The 21,289-nt window shown below is 47.6% G+C and overlaps 1 protein-coding gene across 1 annotated transcript; it reads left to right on the top strand.

The window, feature by feature from the left end:
- The first annotated feature begins 479 nt into the window (after nt 1-479).
- SPRTN (SprT-like N-terminal domain) lies at nt 480-20,015 on the top strand. Its single transcript, XM_075596842.1, is given in 7 exon segments — nt 480-795; nt 798-839; nt 842-878; nt 6,038-6,137; nt 15,053-15,181; nt 15,769-16,039; nt 17,532-20,015. Coding segments are annotated over 7 exon segments (1,530 nt in total). The 5' UTR covers nt 480-587; the 3' UTR covers nt 18,275-20,015.
- The last annotated feature ends 1,274 nt before the right edge of the window (nt 20,016-21,289 follow it).

Below are 21,289 nucleotides of genomic sequence, written 5' to 3' on the forward strand. Positions count from 1 at the left end.
ACCCTAAAAAATCAGCCTAGCAAGCTCCGCTGGCTAGCACTCCGGGAAAGGTAAAAACACAAAAATACTATATTGTCGCATAATTTATACACAGTCACAGTGATGCATATACGACAGTCTGATCCAAGAGCTAACACTCTAGGACCTTCAAACACGGATCAGGGGTAACCAAGTGGGCTTTAACCTTTATTATTGAGCCTGGTTTCCCCCTCACCGTCTCAGACTCTTTCTCCCTGGCAATTTCATATCAGTTGCTTAAGCCTCTACCTGCAGTTTTTCAAACGCAAACACACTGGTAATTTAAGTTAATATAAAGGCACATTGTACGCGTTCTAAATGCTTGTAAAATGTTTGAATACACTACTGAATATACCAAATTAAATTACAATGAGCCTGTGTCCCTTCTGCTCCATGTAATACAGCGACTATTATTATGATCCTTCTCTCCGTGCGTTCCACGCGTTCCCTTCCGCTTACGTGCTTACGTACTGACGCTGCGTCGGTTGGCCGTGTGTTGGCAGGGGCGCGGGGCTAACACGGAGACGACTGTTAGCGGCCAAACACGCCGGTGGCCGCTCAGCAAGAAGATGGACGGGGACTTCCGGCTGGCGCTTCGGTTACAGGAGGAATATGACCGGGAGGAGACGGACAGCCCATGGCAGCAATGCCAACCGGTTCTCCCCCAGAGCCCCGTCCGCAGCTGGCAGGGGAAACCTGCTACTAAATCAGCGGTGCCCGGGGACATGTCGGTGGTTGACCCGTCGTGGGAGATGCTGGACCCGAGCCCCGACATCCGGGTTTGTTCCTGCAGTTCAACGCGCTGTTTTTCTGCGGGAAGCTGGCCGGGTGGAGGTGAAGTGGAGCCCGAGGATGACTCTGTGAGTGCGGGAGCCTCCCAGGCACAGGCCGCGGAGCAGGGGGAGGGGGTGCCTGAGAGAACCTGTGTGTTTGTCTCAGATTAGATGTTATTTGCATTTAAAAGTAACAAGCAGCAACTATTGCGAGTAAGTAGTTGGGTAATGTTTTGAACACCCACGTAACCCTCCCTTAGGGACCCAAATATCGCTCAGTTTCGTCTACTAACTAATATATTTCACTTTCACCTGGGAGGGGGAGTGGGGGGGTGTTACTGCAAATATTACACAACGTAAAGGGTATATAGTTGTAGAGCAGCGAGGCTTTGTTTCACATTTGTTGGTGTTATGGTCTTCCTGGTAAAGGCAGGTAACCTCTTCGGTGCTGGGTGGCTCTGCAGTGATCTCTAGTCTGTAACATTGGCTACATGATATGAAAGTTTAGGCCTCAACAGAAGCTGTGTGTGTGTGTGTGTGTGTGTGTGTGTGTGTGTGTGTGTGTGTGTGTCTATAAAAAGATAGAATCCGCAGCACACTCAAAATGAAAAGTTCCTTAATCCACGATATACATCAGGCAATCACAGAAACTCTAGCAGAGCGACGTACGTTTCTGACCCCAAGGTCTTTTCTCAAGCTCTGTGTAAAGCAGGCCTGCACAACACGCGGCCCCGCTCACTGTGTGGCCCGCGGCTGCTTTCCCTCTTCCTCCCCCCCCCCCCCCCCGCGAGCCGAGGCCCGCTCTCCCTCCTTCCCGCAAGCCGAGCCCGCTCTCCCTCCTTCCCGCAAGCCGAGCCCGCTCTCCCTCCTTCCCGCAAGCCGAGCCCGCTCTCCCCCCCCCCCGCGAGCCGAGCCCGCTCTCCCCCCCCCCCCGCGAGCCGAGCCCGCTCTCCCCCCCCCGCGAGCCGAGCCCGCTCTCCCTCCTTCCCGCAAGCCGAGCCCGCTCTCCCTCCTTCCCGCCGAGACCGCTCTCCCTCCCCCCCGCGAGCCGAGACCGCTCTCCCTCCCCCCCCGCGAGCCGAGACCGCTCTCCCTCCCCCCCGCGAGCCGAGACCGCTCTCCCTCCCCCCGCGAGCCGAGACCGCTCTCCCTCCCCCCGCGAGCCGAGACCGCTCTCCCTCCCCCCGCGAGCCGAGACCGCTCTCCCTCCCCCCCGCGAGCCGAGACCGCTCTCCCTCCCCCCGCGAGCCGAGACCGCTCTCCCTCCCCCCCGCGAGCCGAGACCGCTCTCCCTCCCCCCGCGAGCCGAGACCGCTCTCCCTCCCCCCCCGCGAGCCGAGACCGCTCTCCCTCCCCCCCCGCGAGCCGAGACCGCTCTCCCTCCCCCCCGCGAGCCGAGACCGCTCTCCCTCCCCCCCCGCGAGCCGAGACCGCTCTCCCTCCCGCGAGCCGAGACCGCTCTCCCTCCCCCCCGCGAGCCGAGACCGCTCTCCCTCCCCCCCGCGAGCCGAGACCGCTCTCCCTCCCCCCCGCGAGCCGAGACCGCTCTCCCTCCCCCCCGCGAGCCGAGACCGCTCTCCCTCCCCCCCCGCGAGCCGAGACCGCTCTCCCTCCCCCCCCGCGAGCCGAGACCGCTCTCCCTCCCCCCCCGCGAGCCGAGACCGCTCTCCCTCCCCCCCCGCGAGCCGAGACCGCTCTCCCTCCCCCCCGCGAGCCGAGACCGCTCTCCCTCCCCCCCGCGAGCCGAGACCGCTCTCCCTCCCCCCCGCGAGCCGAGACCGCTCTCCCCTCCCCCCCGCGAGCCGAGACCGCTCTCCCTCCCCCCCCGCGAGCCGAGACCGCTCTCCCTCCCCCCCGCGAGCCGAGACCGCTCTCCCTCCCCCCGCGAGCCGAGACCGCTCTCCCTCCCCCCCCGCGAGCCGAGACCGCTCTCCCCTCCCCCCGCGAGCCGAGACCGCTCTCCCTCCCCCCCGCGAGCCGAGACCGCTCTCCCTCCCCCCCGCGAGCCGAGACCGCTCTCCCTCCCCCCCGCGAGCCGAGACCGCTCTCCCTCCCCCCCCGCGAGCCGAGACCGCTCTCCCTCCCCCCGCGAGCCGAGACCGCTCTCCCTCCCCCCCCGCGAGCCGAGACCGCTCTCCCTCCCCCCCCGCGAGCCGAGACCGCTCTCCCTCCCCCCCGCGAGCCGAGACCGCTCTCCCTCCCCCCCCGCGAGCCGAGACCGCTCTCCCTCCCCCCCGCGAGCCGAGACCGCTCTCCCTCCCCCCCGCGAGCCGAGACCGCTCTCCCTCCCCCCCGCGAGCCGAGACCGCTCTCCCTCCCCCCCGCGAGCCGAGACCGCTCTCCCTCCCCCCCGCGAGCCGAGACCGCTCTCCCTCCCCCCCGCGAGCCGAGACCGCTCTCCCTCCCCCCCGCGAGCCGAGACCGCTCTCCCTCCCCCCGCGAGCCGAGACCGCTCTCCCTCCCCCCGCGAGCCGAGACCGCTCTCCCTCCCCCCCGCGAGCCGAGCCTCCCCCCGCGAGCCGAGACCGCTCTCCTCTTCCTCCCCGGCTATAAGTTCACCCAGGTTAGTAGCATGACTGCATTAAAAAAAAAAAAAGCATATTGTAAAAACTACAGGGCTTTTTTGATTAGTCACAGGTTCAAATGTGATGCAGAGAATGGCTACATAGCACATACAAGCATTATAATAACATCTTTGAATATGCACTTTAAAGTTGTCCAACCCAACTGGCATCTAAGGAGCCAATATTATATAAGGTAACAAAGGAGGGAGTAGGTGGTATGAACTTTTATTGGACCAACAAGTAGTTGATATGTTAGGCACGTTCTATAGTGCCGGGCGCGTGCTACGCCGTGCGTGCGGATTTTTAGTTGGCTGACATCAGTCAGCCTTTCTATAGGAGGGCTGCGCACGGCAGAGAGAGGGGAGCCGACAGACAGCGGCGAAGATGAATAAATTCATCTTTTCGTGTGTGTGTGTGTGTGTGTGTGTGTGTGTGTGTGTGTGTGTGTGTGTGTGTGTGTGTGTGTGTGTGTGTGTGTGTGTGTGTGTGTGTGTGTGTGTGTGTGTGTGTGTGTGTGTGTGTGTGTGTTAGTTAAATAAATGCACAAACAAAAAAAAATTATTAAACTTTTTTTTTTAATTAAAAAAAAAAATCTTACTTACACTCACACAACATATACACGCATATACACTTGCCTGCAGCTCCCGGCTCTATATACACGGAAAGCATGCGGCACGTGCACGCGCGTTCTCATAGGAACGCACGGCCGCATGCTGTATAGAACGGCCCTTACAAGCATTCAAACCTCTCGGGTCCTTCATTGGGTATTGCAGGAATAGAGAAACAAAAATATTATATACAGTGTTTGTAAGAGGAATATCTGGTTACAAAGGATGTTGAGGCAATGATGGAAAAAATGCATACACAAACCAATATTATATAAGTTGACAGCTCACTGACGGGCCAGATGTGTCCTCGATAAAGAAAGCGTATATGCAAGGAGATGGCAAAAAATACTTTTTAGTGTTTCATTTTTCAAGTGTACTATAAAAAGCGCAATAAAATAGCTTACAATTCATATTTGAATCCGTGAGTTCATTATAGCATCTCTACTCCTGAGGAAGAGTAGTAATACACGAAAAGCATTGAGCACTCTGTACCTGACACTGGACGCCGGACTGGAGAGGCTTTATTTTTGCACTTGAGGCCTGTGAAACTCGTAATCCACAATAATGAACTCACTGATTCAAACAGAATTGTAAGGGATTTTATTGCACTTTTTATACATTGAAAAATGAAATGCTAAAAGAAGCCTTCTTTTGCCTTCTCCTTGCTTACGTGCTGTCTTTATTGAGGACGTGTTTCACTTTAAAGCTGCAGAGTTGAGCAGCAATACCTGGGAGTGACTAGCTGCGGAAGGACAGCATGTCCTGAATTGGGACTCATACATAAAAGATCCAAATAAGAAATCCCAGCAGAGATACTACAGCTCAACCCTGTTATAGCGCGATCCGCTATAACGCGGTTTGAGCGTGGACCCCGAATATTTAAAAAAAATAAAAATTTACGCATGCACCAGCGCATTGCACCCCCCCCCCCCTACCTTTGGTGTCAGCTGCTGGGCCATTGTGGGGCTGCTGGCGGGGATTGGTGCGGGGCTGGGAGGGGGGGTTGTGCGGGAGTTGGAGGGGTCGATGAGCTGGGCCCTGGGAGAGGTGCTGTGCCCTGGGAGAGGCGCTTTCTGAGAGCTTGCACTCGTTGGCCGCCTCTCTCCCCAGGTTGCTGAGCTCTCAGGATGACCAGGACAAGCTGCGCACTAGGGTCTCCTCAATGGCTACCTCCAGCTGCTGGGCTCGCCCTCACCCGTCGGCCCCTCCGCCGGGCCCGCCCTCAGTGACTTGAGCGCCAACGCCTGGGGGGGTCGCATCGGTGCGGGGCTGGGGAGGGTGATCGGTGCGGGTCTGGGGAGGGTGATCGGTGCGGGGCTGGGGAGGGTGATCGGTGCGGGGCTGGGAGGGGGATCGGTGCGGGGCTGGGGAGGGGGATCGGTGCGGGGCTGGGGAGGGGGATCGGTGCGGGGCTGGGGAGGGGGATCGGTGCAGGGCTGGGGAGGGGGATCGGTGCGGAGCTGGGGAGGGGGATCCGTGTGAACCTGCTTGGGGGACGTAGGGCTGCCGGTACCTCACTCCACCTCCCGATCGGGCGCGCGACGGCCATTTAAAAAAGATTAGCGTGACCCCGGCTATAGCGCGGTCAGATCGGGTAGCCCCCGAGGACAGCGCTATAACTGGGTTGAGCTGTATATGCATCCAAAAACTTTTTATATGTTTTAGAAATGTGTTCTTAAAATGTGATGTATTTAAAGTGTGGATGTGTTGATTTCAGACACAATCACATACAGGTTTTAGTAGACGTCCCTCTTGTCGACATCGCGTTGTGTGTGTGTGTGTGTGTGTATAGAGATTCTCTTTTTATTTATACTTTTAAACTCTGATCACCATTCCCTTTTTCTCATGCTTCCTCTCTCCCAAACAAACGCTCCCAGTGGACTTAGTCTTCTCCTTGATTACAACAGTCTCAATGTGGCACATTTTTTCCTTGAGAACCAGGAGAATATTGTAGTTATTTTGGGGAGGTAGGCACCAACCAGGAAGAAAATAGCACTCGCCTGTTAATAATTTTTCCACCTTTTCTAAAAAGAACCATCGACAGTGAGGCCTAATTCTCATGCTTTGCTTACAGATGTGCTGGCGTGTGCAGTTATGAAGGGAGTGGAGGCTTGTGCTCTATACGCCTTAGTGCACCACTTTTGAAATTAAGATCTAGGAAAGATCTGGTAGAGGTAATTTTTTATATTTTTTTACTTGATTAATACAATTATGTTTGAGTGCCAGGGGGTCCTCCTGCACTTTGCAATCACCTGATCGGTCCACGGGAGAGATCACACGTCATAACGTCACTGCTGCAGATGGAATGTTCCTCGTTTGTTAAAGTTGCATTTAGAGCTCCACGAGCGCAGAACGCGATCTCCCCTAGAAAACAAGCAAAATGCCACTGTGTAGCTACTTGGTCATGGGACACCGGAAGAGCAAAACCTCATGATGTGGTAGCTACTTCTTGGCATTCAAGGGGATAAAGCCGCAAACCAGACACATTTGAATATTGAGTTTTATTTTTTTTAACACGGAATCGACAGATCTGGAGCATTGGTAACTCCCAAATTCTTGTGACATATACCTGTTTAGTTGCTGATATTACTTTCTAGATATTTAAAATATTTCTCCAATATCTTTTTTTTTTTTTTTACACCCAAATAACCAAGGGCTCATACATAAGGTAAAAATGTGATTCTGAAGTGGCAATGATTTAAAAAGAATTGGCACCTTAAAAAAAAAAAAAAAAATTTACAAATCCAAAATGAACATTCGTTTGGCCCCCTTTAAGGGGTGAGTGTTTTGATATTTGCTATAGACTCCGTTAATACTTTCCCTGTGTAATTAAAATGTGATATTAGCTCAGCTGCGGTGGCTTACTTAGTGATTTCCCCCCCATCCCCCTTGAGAGCTGTCTGGTGGCGGCTCACTGGGGGGCGGGAGAAAGGGTTGTGTGGCGGCGGCTCACTGCGGGTGCGGGGGGGATTTGTGACATGGGGCAGCGGCGCGCTGCGGGGGCGGGTTGGTATCTGCGTCGGCTGAGTTTGGGTGCGGTGTGTGACGGGGGTGGGTGTCAGCTGCTGACTTACTCTGGGGCGGGCTGTCCGCTTCGGTGGCGGGCGGGAGCAGGGCCGCCAACAGAAATCCTGGGGCCCAGGACAAATGAAAGGAGCAGGGCGCCCACCCCCCCCAACCCATAGCGCACCTGGGTCGGTGACTGACGGTGGGTGGGTCAGTGACTGGGAGGTTGGGTGAGTGACTTTAGTGACTGGGTGTACGGCTGGGTGGGTTATTGACTGGGTGTATGGGTGGGTCGATGGATTGGGTTGGTTACTGACTGGGTGGGTTACTGAAATTGGGTAACTGAATGGGTGGGTGGGTGACAGTGAGTGGGTGTGTCGAGTGACTGGGTGGGGTGGGTGACTTACCGTGACCGGCTGGGTGGTGCTTCCTGCTGCCAGCCACTTCCCCCCCTGCTCCTGATATCCCAGCGGCAGCTGCCTGGGGCAGGAGGTGGGCTCGGGAAGCTGGCGGCGGGGCGGGGGGCCAGAGTGGTGGGCTGCGCTTCCCCTCCATTCCTCGTTGGGAGCGTGGGGGGGGGGAGGACCGGGAGGTTGGCGGTTGGGGGGGGGGGGGGCAGAGTGGCGGTAGCCGGTAGGAGGGTGCAGCGGCGGCGCACGTGAGGGTAAGCGAGGCTGATGGGGAGGTTGCGGAGCGGCCGGGTTTGGGCGAGGGGGGGTGGGGGTAGTTGTGCGGCTGGGAAGGTTGCGGGGCGGCTGGGGAGGTTGCGGAGCGGCCGGGTTTGGGTGAGGGGGGGGTTGTTGTGCTGATGCGGCGGATGGGGAGGTTGCGGAGCAGAGAGAAGCACCGGGTTTGGCTGAGGCGCGCTGGGGGTATATATATCTATCTATATCGCATACAGTGCTCCCACTGCAGCAAGGGATTCTGGGAAATGACATGCAAATGAGCACACAATGTGTCACCTTTTGCCTGGAATATCCATTCACATGGAGCCCATTTAAGCTGATGTATCGCCGTTCACACAGCTTTTAAACACAGTATGGGACTAGCAAAGCCAGTTTAAACCACTCACTGACATGTTTCAACCTTGATGGGTATCATCAGTGTGAGGTTGGGATGTAATTTTCCCACTCTCCACTCACCCCCCTTTCACAGCTCCGGGCCCCCCCCCCTTCACAGCTCCGATTTACCCCCCTTCACATCTCCAATTCTCCCCCCCCCCCCTCATCAACGGCGAGTCACTGGGGGGGTGGGAGGATTAGGATTTTCTCCCCCCTCCCCCTTCTCAGCTCCCTGGGGGGGCAGGCGGACTGTAATCCCCTCCCACCCCCCTCACAGCTCTGCGGCGCTGGCTCACCTTTGGTTAGTGATTTCAGAGCTCTGCGGTGGCGGCGGCTCACCGGGGGGGCGGTAGGGTTGTGATGTCCCCCCCCCCCCCCCGCCCCCCCACCCCCTCATTCAGCGGCTCAGTGGGGGTGCGGGAGGGTTGTGATTTGCCCCCCCCTCCGCTTCAGTGGTGTCCGGTGGCGGCTCGCTTTGTACGGCGGCTCACTGCGGGTTCTGGTGGGGGGGTTAGTGACTGGGTGGTGCGGCCAGGTGGGTATCTCTGCGGCGGATGACTTTTGGTGGCGTGGGTGACGTCAGCTGACTCACTGTGGGGCGGGTTCTCCGCTGCGGTGGCAGGGATGGCAAAACCCATTGCCCCAACCCATAGCGCACCTACCACGAAGAAATATTTTTTAGCACGCAACTTGAACTGATCAGTTTTCTTATTGTCCTACAGAAAAAAACATTTCAATGCAAGCTGTGTGACTGAGTGGCTGGGTGACGACTGAGTGGGGGGGGGGAGTGATGACTGAGTGGGGGGGAGAGTGAGGACTGAGTGGGGGGGGGAATGACGACTGAGTGGGGGGGGGGAGTTACATAGTTACATAGTAGATGAGGTTGAAAAAAGACGTACGTCCATCAAGTTCAACCTATGCTAAATTTAGACAACAGATACTTTATTCTATATCTATACTTATTGATAAAGAGGAAGGCAAACAAAAAAGCCCATTAAGGGGAAAAATTAATTCCTTCCTGACTCCAAGAATTGGCAATCGGATTAATCCCTGGATCAACATCCTTCCCATGTATACTTATTTGGTATATCCCTGTATACCTTTCCCATCTAAAAAGATGTCCAACCTTTTTTTGAACAAATCTATTGTATCTGCCATCACAGTCTCCATGGGTAATGAATTCCACATTTTAACTGCCCTTACTGTAAAGAACCCTTTCCTTTGTTGCTGGTGAAATTTCCTTTCCTCCAACCTTAAGGGATGGCCCCGAGTCCTTTGTACTGCCCGTGGGATGAATAGTTCTTTTGAAAGCTCCTTGTATTGTCCCTGAATATATTTGTATATAGTTATCATATCCCCTCTTAGACGCCTCTTTTCTAATGTAAATAAATCTAATTTAGCCAGCCTCTCATCATAAGTTAGAATGTCCATCCCCTTTATTAATTTAGTGGCTCTTCTCTGCACTCTCTCTAGTTCCATAATGTCTTTTCTTAGGATTGGTGCCCAAAATTGTACTCCATATTCAAGGTGTGGTCTTACTAATGCTTTGTAAAGGGGCATAATTATGTTTACTTCCCTTCCATCCATTGCCCGTTTGATGCAAGATAAGATCTTGTTTGCCTTTGCAGCTACTGCATGACATTGGGCACTATTGCTAAGCCTGCTGTCTACAAGCACTCCTAAATCCTTCTCCATCAAGGATTCCCCCAATATATCTCCATTTCATTTGTAAGTCGCCTTTTTATTCTTGCATCCCAAATGCATAACCTTACATTTATCTGTATTAAACCTCATTTGCCATTTACCTGCCCACGTTTCCAGTCTCTCCAAGTCCTTCTGAAGAGAAATTACATCTTGCTCTGATTCTATTACCTTACACAATTTAGTATCATCAGCAAAGATGGAGACTTTGCTCTCGATCCCAACCTCAAGGTCATTAATAAACAAGTTAAAAAGCAGGGGTCCCAGTACCGATCCTTGAGGTACTCCACTCACGACTTTAGCCCAACCTGAAAAAGTTCCATTTATGACAACCCTCTGTTGTCTGTCCTTTAACCAGTTTTCAATCCAGGTGCATATATTATTACTGAGTCCAGTTTTCTTTAGTTTGTACACCAACCTCTTGTGTGAAACCGTATCAAAAGCCTTTGCAAAATCTAAGTAGACCACATCAACTGCATTACCCTGGTCTAAATTCCTACTTACCGCCTCAAAAAAACAAATAAGGTTAGTTTGGCAAGATCTATCCTTCATAAATCCATGCTGACTATTAATAATAATTTTGTTTTCCATTAGGTATTCCTGAATATTATCCCGTATTAAACCTTCAAGTAGTTTCCCTACTATTGAAGTCAGGCTTACAGGTCTGTAATTCCCCGGGTGTGATCTAGCTCCCTTTTTAAATATAGGCACCACATCTGCTTTACGCCAATCTTGTGGTACTGAGCCTGTGGAAATGGAGTCCTTGAATATTACATATAATGGTTTTGCTATTACTGAGCTTAACTCCTTGAGAACTCTTGGATGTATGCCACCGGGGCCAGGTGCCTTATTTACTTAAATTTTTTCAAGTCGCTTATGAACTTCTTCCTCAGTTAACCAATTGGTCATTAATATGGAGGTTGTGGCTTGCTCCTGTGGCGCTACTATTGAACTTGATTCTTCCCTGGTAAACACAGAGGCAAAGAATTTGTTTAATACCTCTGCTTTTTCCTTATCTCCAATAATCTGCCTACCCATCTCAGACTGAAAGGGTCCTATATATTCTTTTCTCATTTTTTTGTTATTAAGGTACTTAAAGAACTTTTTAGGGTTTACCTTACTTTCTATTGCAATCCTTTTTTCATTATCCATTTTTGCTAATTTGATTGCCCTTTTGCAATTTTTGTTACATTCCTTATAATTCTGATACGATGTCTCTGTCCCTTCTGACTTAAAGAATCTAAACGCCTTCCTCTTCTTGTCCATTTCCTCTCCTACCTGTTTATTTAGCCCCATTGGTTTTGACTTATTTCTTTTATACTTATTACCCAAGGGTATACACTGATAAGTGTGCTTTTCTAACAATGTTTTAAAGACTGCCCATTTATCTTCTACATTTTTCCCTGCAAAAACATCATCCCATTGTATTACTACTAGATTAGACCTCAGTTTATTAAAATCTGCCTTTCTAAAGTTTAAAGTCTTTATTGAACCCAAGTAATCTGTTTTTTGATAATTTATTTCAAATGAGACCATGTTATGTTCACTGTTACCCAAATGTTCCAGGACTTGAATATTTGTCATTACTTCTACATTGTTTGATATGACCAAATCCAGGACTGCCCCTCTCCTGGTTGGTTCCTCAACAATTTGGGTCATATAATTATCTTTAAGCACCCCCAAAAACCTGTTTCCTTTTGTTGTAACGCTAATCTCATTGCCCCAGTCTATGTCTGGATAATTAAAATCCCCCATTATGCAAACATGACCCAGTTTTGATGCCTTCTCCATTTTCAAATGTATTTTAGCTTCCTCAATCTCACAGATATTTGGTTGTTTATAGCATATTCCCACAAACATTTTCTTTATACTTTTACCTCCACTGCTAATTTCTATCCACAAGGTCTCTACATTTTCATCATTCCCTTCATAGACATCATCCCTTATAATAGGTTTTAGATCTGGTTTAACATATAGACATACTCCACCTCCCCTTCTATTTGTTCGATCCTTCCGAAAAAGAGAATACCCCTTTAAATTAACTGTCCAGTCATGAGTTTCATCCCACCATGTTTCAGTAATGCCTATGATATCATACTGCTCCCTTGTAGCTATTAATTCAAGCTCCCCCATTTTATCTGTCAGGCTTCTTGCATTAGCAAGCATGCATTTAAGTTTTTTTTCAGTCTGTACTATTATCTTATCTGCTCCTTCCTTTCTGCTCCCACTTGGTTTACTCTTTAGAAGTTTTCTAGTATTATCTCTATTTACTATGGGTATTTCACTGCTTGTCAAACTTGCACTTGCCCCCATTCTACCTCCATACCACCTTGTATCCTCATCTATTCCATTTAGTTCATTATCTGTTTCATTACCCTCCCCCCTCCATCCTCCATCCTAGTTTAAAATCTCCTCCTATCTTTTTAGCATTCTCCCCCCTAGCACAGAAGATCCCTCTTCATTGAGGTGCAATCCGTCCCTAGAATATAGATGGCACCTCTCAGAAAAGGAGTCCCAGTGCTCTAAAAACCCAAACCCTTCCTTCCTGCACCACTTTCTTAGCCATGCATTAACCTCCCTGATCTCTGACTGTCTCCCTGCGGTAGCGCATGGCACTGGTAGTATTTCAGAAAATACTACCTTGGAGGTCCTTGCCTTAAGCTTTTGGCCTAGAACCCTGTAATCATTTTTTAGGACCCTCCATCTTTCTCTAACTTTGTCATTGGTGCCAACGTGTACCAAGACCGCCGGGTCAATCCCAGCCCCCCCCCCCCCCCCAACAATCTGTCTACCCGATCCGCAATGTGACGAACCCGAGCACCCGGGAGACAACAAACTGTTTGGTTCATGCGGTCCCGGCAACAGATTGCCCTATCTACCTTCCTACCACCACAATCTTTCTTTGTATCTGAGCATCCTGAGTACCCGCTGTGCTGGAGGAACTATTCCACTAGCTGCTAGAGGAATTAGTCTCCCCCAGCCTTGCCATTTCTGCCCCAACATTCCCAATATCTTTACTCAACATGGCAAATCTATTGGGATGTGTCAGCTCAGAAACGACCTGCCTCTCCCTATTGCCCCTGCTTCCCCTTCTAACTGTCACCCAGCTACCTACCTGCTCCTCACTAACAGCAACAAAGCTACCTACCTGCTCCTCACTAACAGCGCCACCATCTGCACCACTAGTCGAAGCAAGGGCCTGCTCAGTGAGCTCTAATTCCCTGTGGGGAGTGGGGGGGGGGGGGGGGTGACGACTGAGTGGGGGGGGGGGTGACGACTGAGTGGGGGGTGACGACTGAGTGGGGGGGGGGTGACTGAGTGGGGGGGGGGGTGACTGAGTGGGGGGGTGACTGAGTGGGGGGGGTGACTGAGTGGGGGGGGTGACTGAGTGGGGGGGGAGTGACGACTGAGTGGGGGGGAGTGACGACGTGAGTGGGGGGGGGAGTGACGACGTGAATGGGGGGAGTGACGACGTGAGTGGGGGGGGGGAGTGACGACGTGAGTGGGGGGGGGAGTGACGACGACGTGAGTGGGGGGGGGTGACGACGTGAGTCGGGGTGACGACGACGTGAGTGGGGGGGGTGACAACGTAGGTGAGTGGGGGGGGTGACGACGTAGGTGAGTGGGGGGGTGACGACGTAGGTGAGTGGGGGGGGGTGACGACGTAGGTGAGTGGGGGGGGGGTGACGACGTAGGTGAGTGGGGGGGGTGACGACGTAGGTGAGTGGGGGGGGTGACGACGTAGGTGAGTGGGGGGGGTGACGACGTAGGTGAGTGGGGGGGGTGACGACGTAGGTGAGTGGGGGGGTGACGACGTAGGTGAGGGGGGGTGACGACGTAGGCGAGGGGGGTGTTTGGCAGGTGAAGGGGGGGTGTTTGGCAGAGGGTGGAGTGAGGAGAGGGTGAGGTGCCCCTGAGACAATGGAGATGGGGCCGGTGTGACGGCTTTGGGTGATGGTGGGGTTCCCGGCGGGACTGTGGTGTTGCCGGGGGTGGGCGTGGGGCAGTAGCTGGCAGGACGTCCGTGGGTAATGTGGGGACCCGGCTGTACTGTGGGGGATGGGTAGCTGGCGGGACGGGTGGCGAAGCGGGTGGGCCGGCGGAAGTGCAATGGGTGGTGGCGGGACGTGCAGCGGTGATTCAGGGATTGGGGGGGGCGGTACTGAGGTGGGTACGGTCCCGGGGAGGGGGGGGTGTACTGGGCGTGAGGTGGTGTGACTGCGATGGGTGGGGGAGAGGCGGTACCCGGCAGGTGTGAGGAGTTTGGCTGAGTCGTGGCGGGGGTAGTTTGGATGAGGGGGTGGGGGAGTGGCGGTAGCCGGCGTGTGAGGAGTTTTGCTGAGACAGGTCAGGACGGTATGGCTGCACGGGACACAAGGGGGGGCAAGACACAGCGGCCAATGAGAGCCGTGGGAGGGCGGACCGACGGACCAATCAAATTGTCTACAGGGACTCATAAACAGTTTCAGTTTTATATATATATCTCTATATATTTCTTTCTCACCCATAAACATTTTAAGTTATGGTAGGTAAAAAAGGCAACATGTAATGTATATGGTAAGCCTACCCAGCCTAGAAATATTTCAAAGCAAGTACAAACCAACCTCACACTGGTGATACCCATCAAGGTTGAAACATGTCTGTGAGTGGTTTAACTAGTCCCATGCTGTGCTTAAAAGCTGTGTAAACGGCGATGCATTTGCTTAAATGGGCTCCATGTGAATGGATATTCCAAGCAAAAGGTGACCCATTGTGTGCTCATTTGCATGTTATTTCCCAGAATCCCTTGCTGCAGTTGGGAGCACTGTGTGCTGGGTGATAATGGTTGAAAGGCAGGGTTGCAGACCTGTCTAAGACATGTGAATGTGCTCACAAGTGATATTCTTTATTGGATGGATATATATGTATATTATATTATGACAGCACTGTTATTTATAGGGCTCTGCATTTCTTGCAGTTTTTTTAATATCACAAAGTAATTTGAAGCGCAGTATTTTTTTTATCATGTTACTACCTTGTTTATTGTGCTTGATTAAGGATTCCAATGAAAAACAATGTTTTTTTTTGTTCATAAATCCTGTATATAATTACTGTTATACTGTATGTACTGTTATAATTACTGTAGTTTCACTGCAACACTTCTGTTCACCATTCCAATGTCTTATTACAATTCGATTTTAGTTGAAATAATTCTGGAATGTCGACATATTTGATTTATTTAGATTGTAACAATTGTCAGAAGGTGTTTTTTTTTTTAAGAAAATCTTTCAAAAGTCAACCACCCAATAATTAGCTAAATATTTTTCTTTTGTATATTCTAGACTCTTCTCCATGAAATGATTCATGCTCTTCTGTTTGTCACACACAACAATAAAGACCACGATTCTCATGGGCCGGAGTTTTGTAAGCACATGCGACGTATAAACGACATCACTGGAGCCAATATTTCGGTAATTGTTTTTCCTGTTTGTGGTATTTGAGAGTGTATCCCAAGTCCATATCACAAGCCTCATTAAGGGAAATGGTAGTGTTATAAGGCAGAATATGCAACATTTTTACATGAATAATGGTAATTCACATTTTAATCCTTCAGTCCATAGAATATTTTCATGGCAATAATTAGCATCACCGCCATGCACAAATGTCTTCTGTAAGAAAGACATGGCTAGTAGTGGGATAGTGGTGGCAGAGTTAGCCAAGATTTTTAGATTAGTTTCTTGGTGGGCATGCTTCTTTGTTCTATGATATAAAAAATACTAACAGGCTACTGATGTCAATTGATTGCAATATTTTCATTATTTTGAAAATAAACCAGAGCTACAGTAGACTATAAGTTAATTACAGGCTTTGCTGCAGTATCAGTTTGTGTTGCTTTTTTCTACTTCTGCATGATAATTTTCGCCCCATTACTCTTCTGGTATTTAAAAAAAATCGCACAATATAGTTTCTGCATTTTTAAGTATGCTCTTCTACAATTGAAATGTAGAATGTGTGACTTTACACTCTATTTTTATATTTGTTTTTGCCAATTTTTTAGGTTTATCACAACTTCCATGATGAAGTGGCTGAATACAGAAAGCACTGGTGGCTGTGTAATGGGCCCTGTCAGAAGAGACGACCATATTTTGGATATGTGAAACGTGCAATGAACCGGGCCCCGTCCTCTCTTGATCCTTGGTGGTCTGATCATCAGCAGACCTGCGGAGGCACGTTTACAAAGGTCAAGGAGCCAGAAAACTATTCCAAGAAAGGAAAGGGAAAGAATGTACTTGCCAAACCTCAAGTCGGTAAACCACCTGGCATCAAAGGTACTCAAGCATATGAAAATGAGCTGGCATTTTGCATGTGTATTATAAAGGATATGGATAATGTACTATACACACAGAATAGTCTTTGTGCATGTACGAACGCATGCACCTACTTTCTGAATTAAAAAAAAATAACTCCAAGATAAGTGTTTGTTTTACATAATTGTTGTTTTTGTTTTTTTATCAACAAAATAGAGTACAACATAATTGGACTCCTGAGAAATTTCACTTAACTGCACACCACTAATTAAAATATAACTTTTAATGAATTACTTAAAACATATATTACCAAGTGAGTGTATAACGTGAATAAAACAAGATTAAATCAAGATTAATTAGCACCAGAGTCACCTAGATGTTTATGGTGGAAAAACACACCTGCCAAATATTAATGGTAGGGTAAAGTGGACTGATGGTACTAATAGTCAGGGTAAAACCCCTCTGAATCAGCTTGCAGAACAAATAGTACGTGGATGATAGCAGCAGTGAGGAAAAATTAAATAAATTAAATTGATGCTCCACCTAATGTTACTATGTGCTATTCAAACACCCTAATGGTACATCAGTTAATATAGAATATAGGGTGTAGGCACCATAAGTGCAGCCAAAATGAACTGACACTCGTAGTGCAGCTATTAAGACTGAAATAAATTCACAGCACATAAGCTGCAAAATGCACATAAATAACTAAGTAGAGAGCTGGTGAATGACCTCTCTGACTGACAACACTAAACACAATAGAGTAGTGACACATAAACTCTGCAAACAGAAGCAGGTGACTAATAACACTGCATTAAAACAGCTCCCAAGTAGGAGACTGACAACATTGCGTGCCCAACGTACGTTTCCCTCCAGCTATGGAGCTTCGTCAGGGGCATTAATATTTTAATTAGTGGTGTGCAGTTAAGTGAATTTTCTCAGGAGTCCAATTATTTTGTTGTACTCTATTTTGCTGATTCACTTTTCAGTTCACAGTCTGCACCCACTTAATGATTATCAATATTTGTTTATTCATTTCACTATCAACTCAATTAGTATGAATTTGTGATCACTCCCTATCCCTTCCCCTTTTCCTCTTTTTTTTTTTTTTTTTTTATCAAGCCACAAATAGTGTCTGTGTGTCTGTGTGTGTCTGTGTGTGTCTGTGTGTGTCTGTGTGTGTCTGTGTGTGTCTGTGTGTGTCTGTGTGTGTCTGTGTGTGTCTGTGTGTGTCTGTGTGTGTCTGTGTGTGTTTGTGTGTGTCTGTGTGTGTCTTTTCATTACAGATGAAGTACTAAGCATTTTCAACTTGAGTATCATTAGAATTCCTTACATAAGCGTTTAGACACACAGTATTGCTTATGTAGTTTAATTTCCAAAATGCTGTATACAAAATTAAGGCTACAGAAATTTTCATTTTAAAATTGGGGAAGGCTAACTGCATATTTTAAATTAATTTGCTTCCCCCCCCCTCTCTCTCTCTCTCTCTCTCTCTCTCTCTCTCTCTCTGCAGATAAGATTCTGGGGGTTGACATCCGTACAGTAATTCCTTTTAGTGGAATAGGTTATAAACTTGTTGAACCCAGTAAAGCACCAATGGCATGGAAAGTCCCCAGCTCAAGCGATAACGCCTTTACTGCTGAAACAACCAAACCTTCACCACACAATTTGCTATTTCAGCATAGTTTTCCTAGCACACATTTGAACCATAAGCCCTTTCTTTCTGGTAATATAGACATCAACAATTCGGCCTCAAAGAAGACCAACATGCCTAAAATATCTGTTGCAAACATCAAAGCATTCATAAATGTTAATGGATCCCCTGTGAAACTTCTTCCGTTAAGTGGCAACAATGTAATTGCAGGTCAAAGTCCATCCAAGGGTAAACGTGAATTTCCCTCTTCTAATATGATACAGAAGAAGATTTCTTTTGAATTACCTAGTTCATCACAAAGGACTCCTTCCTCCTCTCAGGGATCAAGCACTGTAGAGTATTTAGACCAGCCGCCTAAAAGGCCCCGAATGGACAATAAAACAACAGTGGAGAACTTTTTTGTGAAAGCTAAGGGTGCTAGTGGCAGCGCTAGAAATAGTGGTTCATTACCAAATACTTTTAACAGCAGTACTGGATCAACTGCTATAACCATCTCCAGTGGTAGCAGCCAAAGTATGAGCGTCAAATGCCCTGTCTGTCGGACTGAAGTTTCCGAATCTAAAATCAATAGCCATTTAGACTCATGTCTAGCAGCTTGTTAGCCATTGTCTAAAATAACACTATTTTGTTTTTACTGTTGTATACTAATATTCTATAATGTGTAATATATTTCTATAAAAGTGAGCTGTATGGCTAAGGCTGCGCTTATACAGACGGCGACACGACCGATGACGTTACCCGTCGCCATTGGGACGCGTTGTACTTGGACGTTTAGGTGACATCGCTGGATGACGTCATAAAAGGGGAGGGCAGAGGCACGGAGAAGCTCCCGATTGGCCACAAGGGGAGACCGTCGCCGAAAAAATCAAATATCAGTGACTACCAGATTTCTGGTAGTACTGTCGCTCCGTCTCGTGCACTATAACCGCACGCGACGGCGACGATGCATTTGTTTTACCGCGGCGATGCATTTGTTTTACCACAATGTCACCGGCACTGTAAGCGCAGCCTTAGGGTTGATGGGGATGTTTGTTTGTTTTATCGGATGTTGATTATTTACAAGTAATGGTACACAATGTTTCCCAAGTTTTAGAACAGTGCTTAAAATTGAGCGTATTATATGATCAAGGAGCTAAGGTTAATATATATATATATATATATATATATATATATATATATATATATATATATATATATATATATATATATTATCCTGGAAGCACAGTGCAGATGATAGAATCAGAAGATAACAATATTTAATGTTGCTGTTTGTCAGCCCACAAGTTGTTGCTTTCTTTAGACTAATACAAATGTAGAAGTCAAACCAGAAACTTAAAGAAAAGTACCACTTCTTTTATCTATTGTGTGCTATATTGCTTTAATCATATACAGTGTAATTACCAAAACAATAGGGACAAATTAGGAATGAGTGAATACTTTACTCAATATGCTGCTAACTAATGCTCTTTCAATCACGGCATGATTGATCGCTTTTTTATATTCATCTCTAAGTAAAACTGATCAGAATATCAAAACATGGGCGTCTTACAATTGTTGGGCAGCGACAACTGCTCCTAAAATTGTAACGTTTATTTGCATGACCACACCTAGATCTCTTTCCACTAGCAATTATTTTTCTTGCTTGGTTTTGGGTATACAGAACAATCTTTGTGATACAGTAGAGTTCTGGAGTTTTTTTTGTCTGCATTTAACTTTTGTTGGAATACACAACTCATTTAAGGGACCTCCCTAGTTATAATACTGTTTTAGTTCATTATACAGCGAGTCTTTACATATTTTACTAAAATGGACCGCACGCATACAGTGTGACCAGGGCAGCATGTGATTTGGAACAGTGGGGGAGATTATCTTCACCTAGTTTGTGTTGGTGGAGAGAAATGTCTTCATGCTTTTTCGGCCTTGATCAGGGAGTGGAACACAGTTTGTAAGGTCACCTCTATTAATTCCAGCTAATAACTGAACTTGTATTACAATTGCAATGCTCCTTTTTAAGCATTTCAGAAACACAAAACCTTTTAGTTACTAAACCACATAATTTGCTGAAAAGTTCTGTTTGTTTTTTTTTAATGCGTTTTGTTGTATTGTATGTTGTATTTTATTTATCAAGCACTGTTGTATTTAAAGACATCCAGGTATTAAGAACATAAATGGAAACCTTATTGTAGAGTTAAATCTTTAATTGCAGGACATTATTTAGGTATTTAAGAAGAATCACACGTAATCAGGGATTTAAAAAGTATTGCTAAAGTGCCTTTTAAAAAATACCATTTTAAATTACACGGGTGAGTAAAGTTATACCAATAAAATATTTCATGTTTCAGACAGCCTTGTTGGTGTGTTCCTTTGAATATTATTATTTATTTTTTTGCTTTTTAGCAGCAAGGGTAGTGCTTTTTTATAATCATGAAAGCATGAACAAAGTAATTGTCAAAGCTATGCAATACAATTTCACCAAACGCTACAATTTTAACATTTCTATTTCCAACTTTCCAAAGAGTAATAATATTTTAACTTATGTATTGAAGAAATTCAAAAGTTTACAGGTAGAAAGCGTTTAAGGCCAATAAAGATCTTTTTAGTTGTTTTTTTTTTTTTTTTTTAAACCTATTTTCTAATAGTTGATTAAAGGGACATTTCCTCTTGCCCGTTTTGTTTTAAGGAATTTAAAGGCAAGGCAATTCCAGAAGCGGTCGATCGATCCGTTCTCCCTACTTTCCAGAGCACGCAATATGACTGCCTATTTCAAAAGAGGAAGTTGTGTGGATTACTAAATGGTTGTGGTCATAAGGCCATGTAAGGGTAAAGAATGGGAGCAGTCCAACAACCACGGTGTTACCTTTCTTTTTAAAAGAACAAAGATTTGGGAGGCAGTAAAACTTTTAAGCTTAAGCCATGCTTGCATTAAAATGACACACAACCTTTCATAGATATTGTATCTGCCTGGGCAAGCTTCAGAGGATGTCATAAATTCCAGACAACTCCCGTGACCAGCAGATCCTGACGTGACAGAAGGGACACTATTAGTCCTCATAGAGTCACATTATGTGAGAATTCATCTCGTACAACCCATAATCAGTTCTAAATCTAAAGAGGCAAAAGTAAATGATGGTATTGGCATGAAATGGGAGAAGATATCCATATTGCAAATACTAGATCATGAGTTTCTCCCTCAAAGTTACAAGTGGGACTATCACAAAAGGCGTATCGATGCGTGTGTCAGATTCACCTGACCACAGAGACATGGGTATTGTCAACCTCGTTACAGGGAGCAAGTTATCTAGTATTTAACTACACCTTGTGTCATAAAGTCACGTCCTAGCACCTTCACCTGTTTTGTTTACTTTGGCCCTGATGCTTAGCAACGATTGCTCTGGGTCTTGGCGCTTATTTTTTTTTCTGTAGTTGGGCATCTCACTTGGTGGTTTGTGTGTGTGTGTGTGTGTATAATGTTCCTTCTCTCACTGTTTTTATCTTGAAAAAAGGTTTCAAATGTCAATCCTTTGGATAAACCTATGGTTATTTGCACAAGACTGCTATAGTGACGTTAATTTTTCATCTCGTCACTATTCCTTTAACAGTGGGAAGATCTGCACCCG

Source organism: Ascaphus truei, chromosome 4 (genome assembly GCF_040206685.1).
Source record: "Ascaphus truei isolate aAscTru1 chromosome 4, aAscTru1.hap1, whole genome shotgun sequence".
In the NCBI taxonomy this organism is placed as follows: domain Eukaryota; kingdom Metazoa; phylum Chordata; class Amphibia; order Anura; family Ascaphidae; genus Ascaphus; species Ascaphus truei.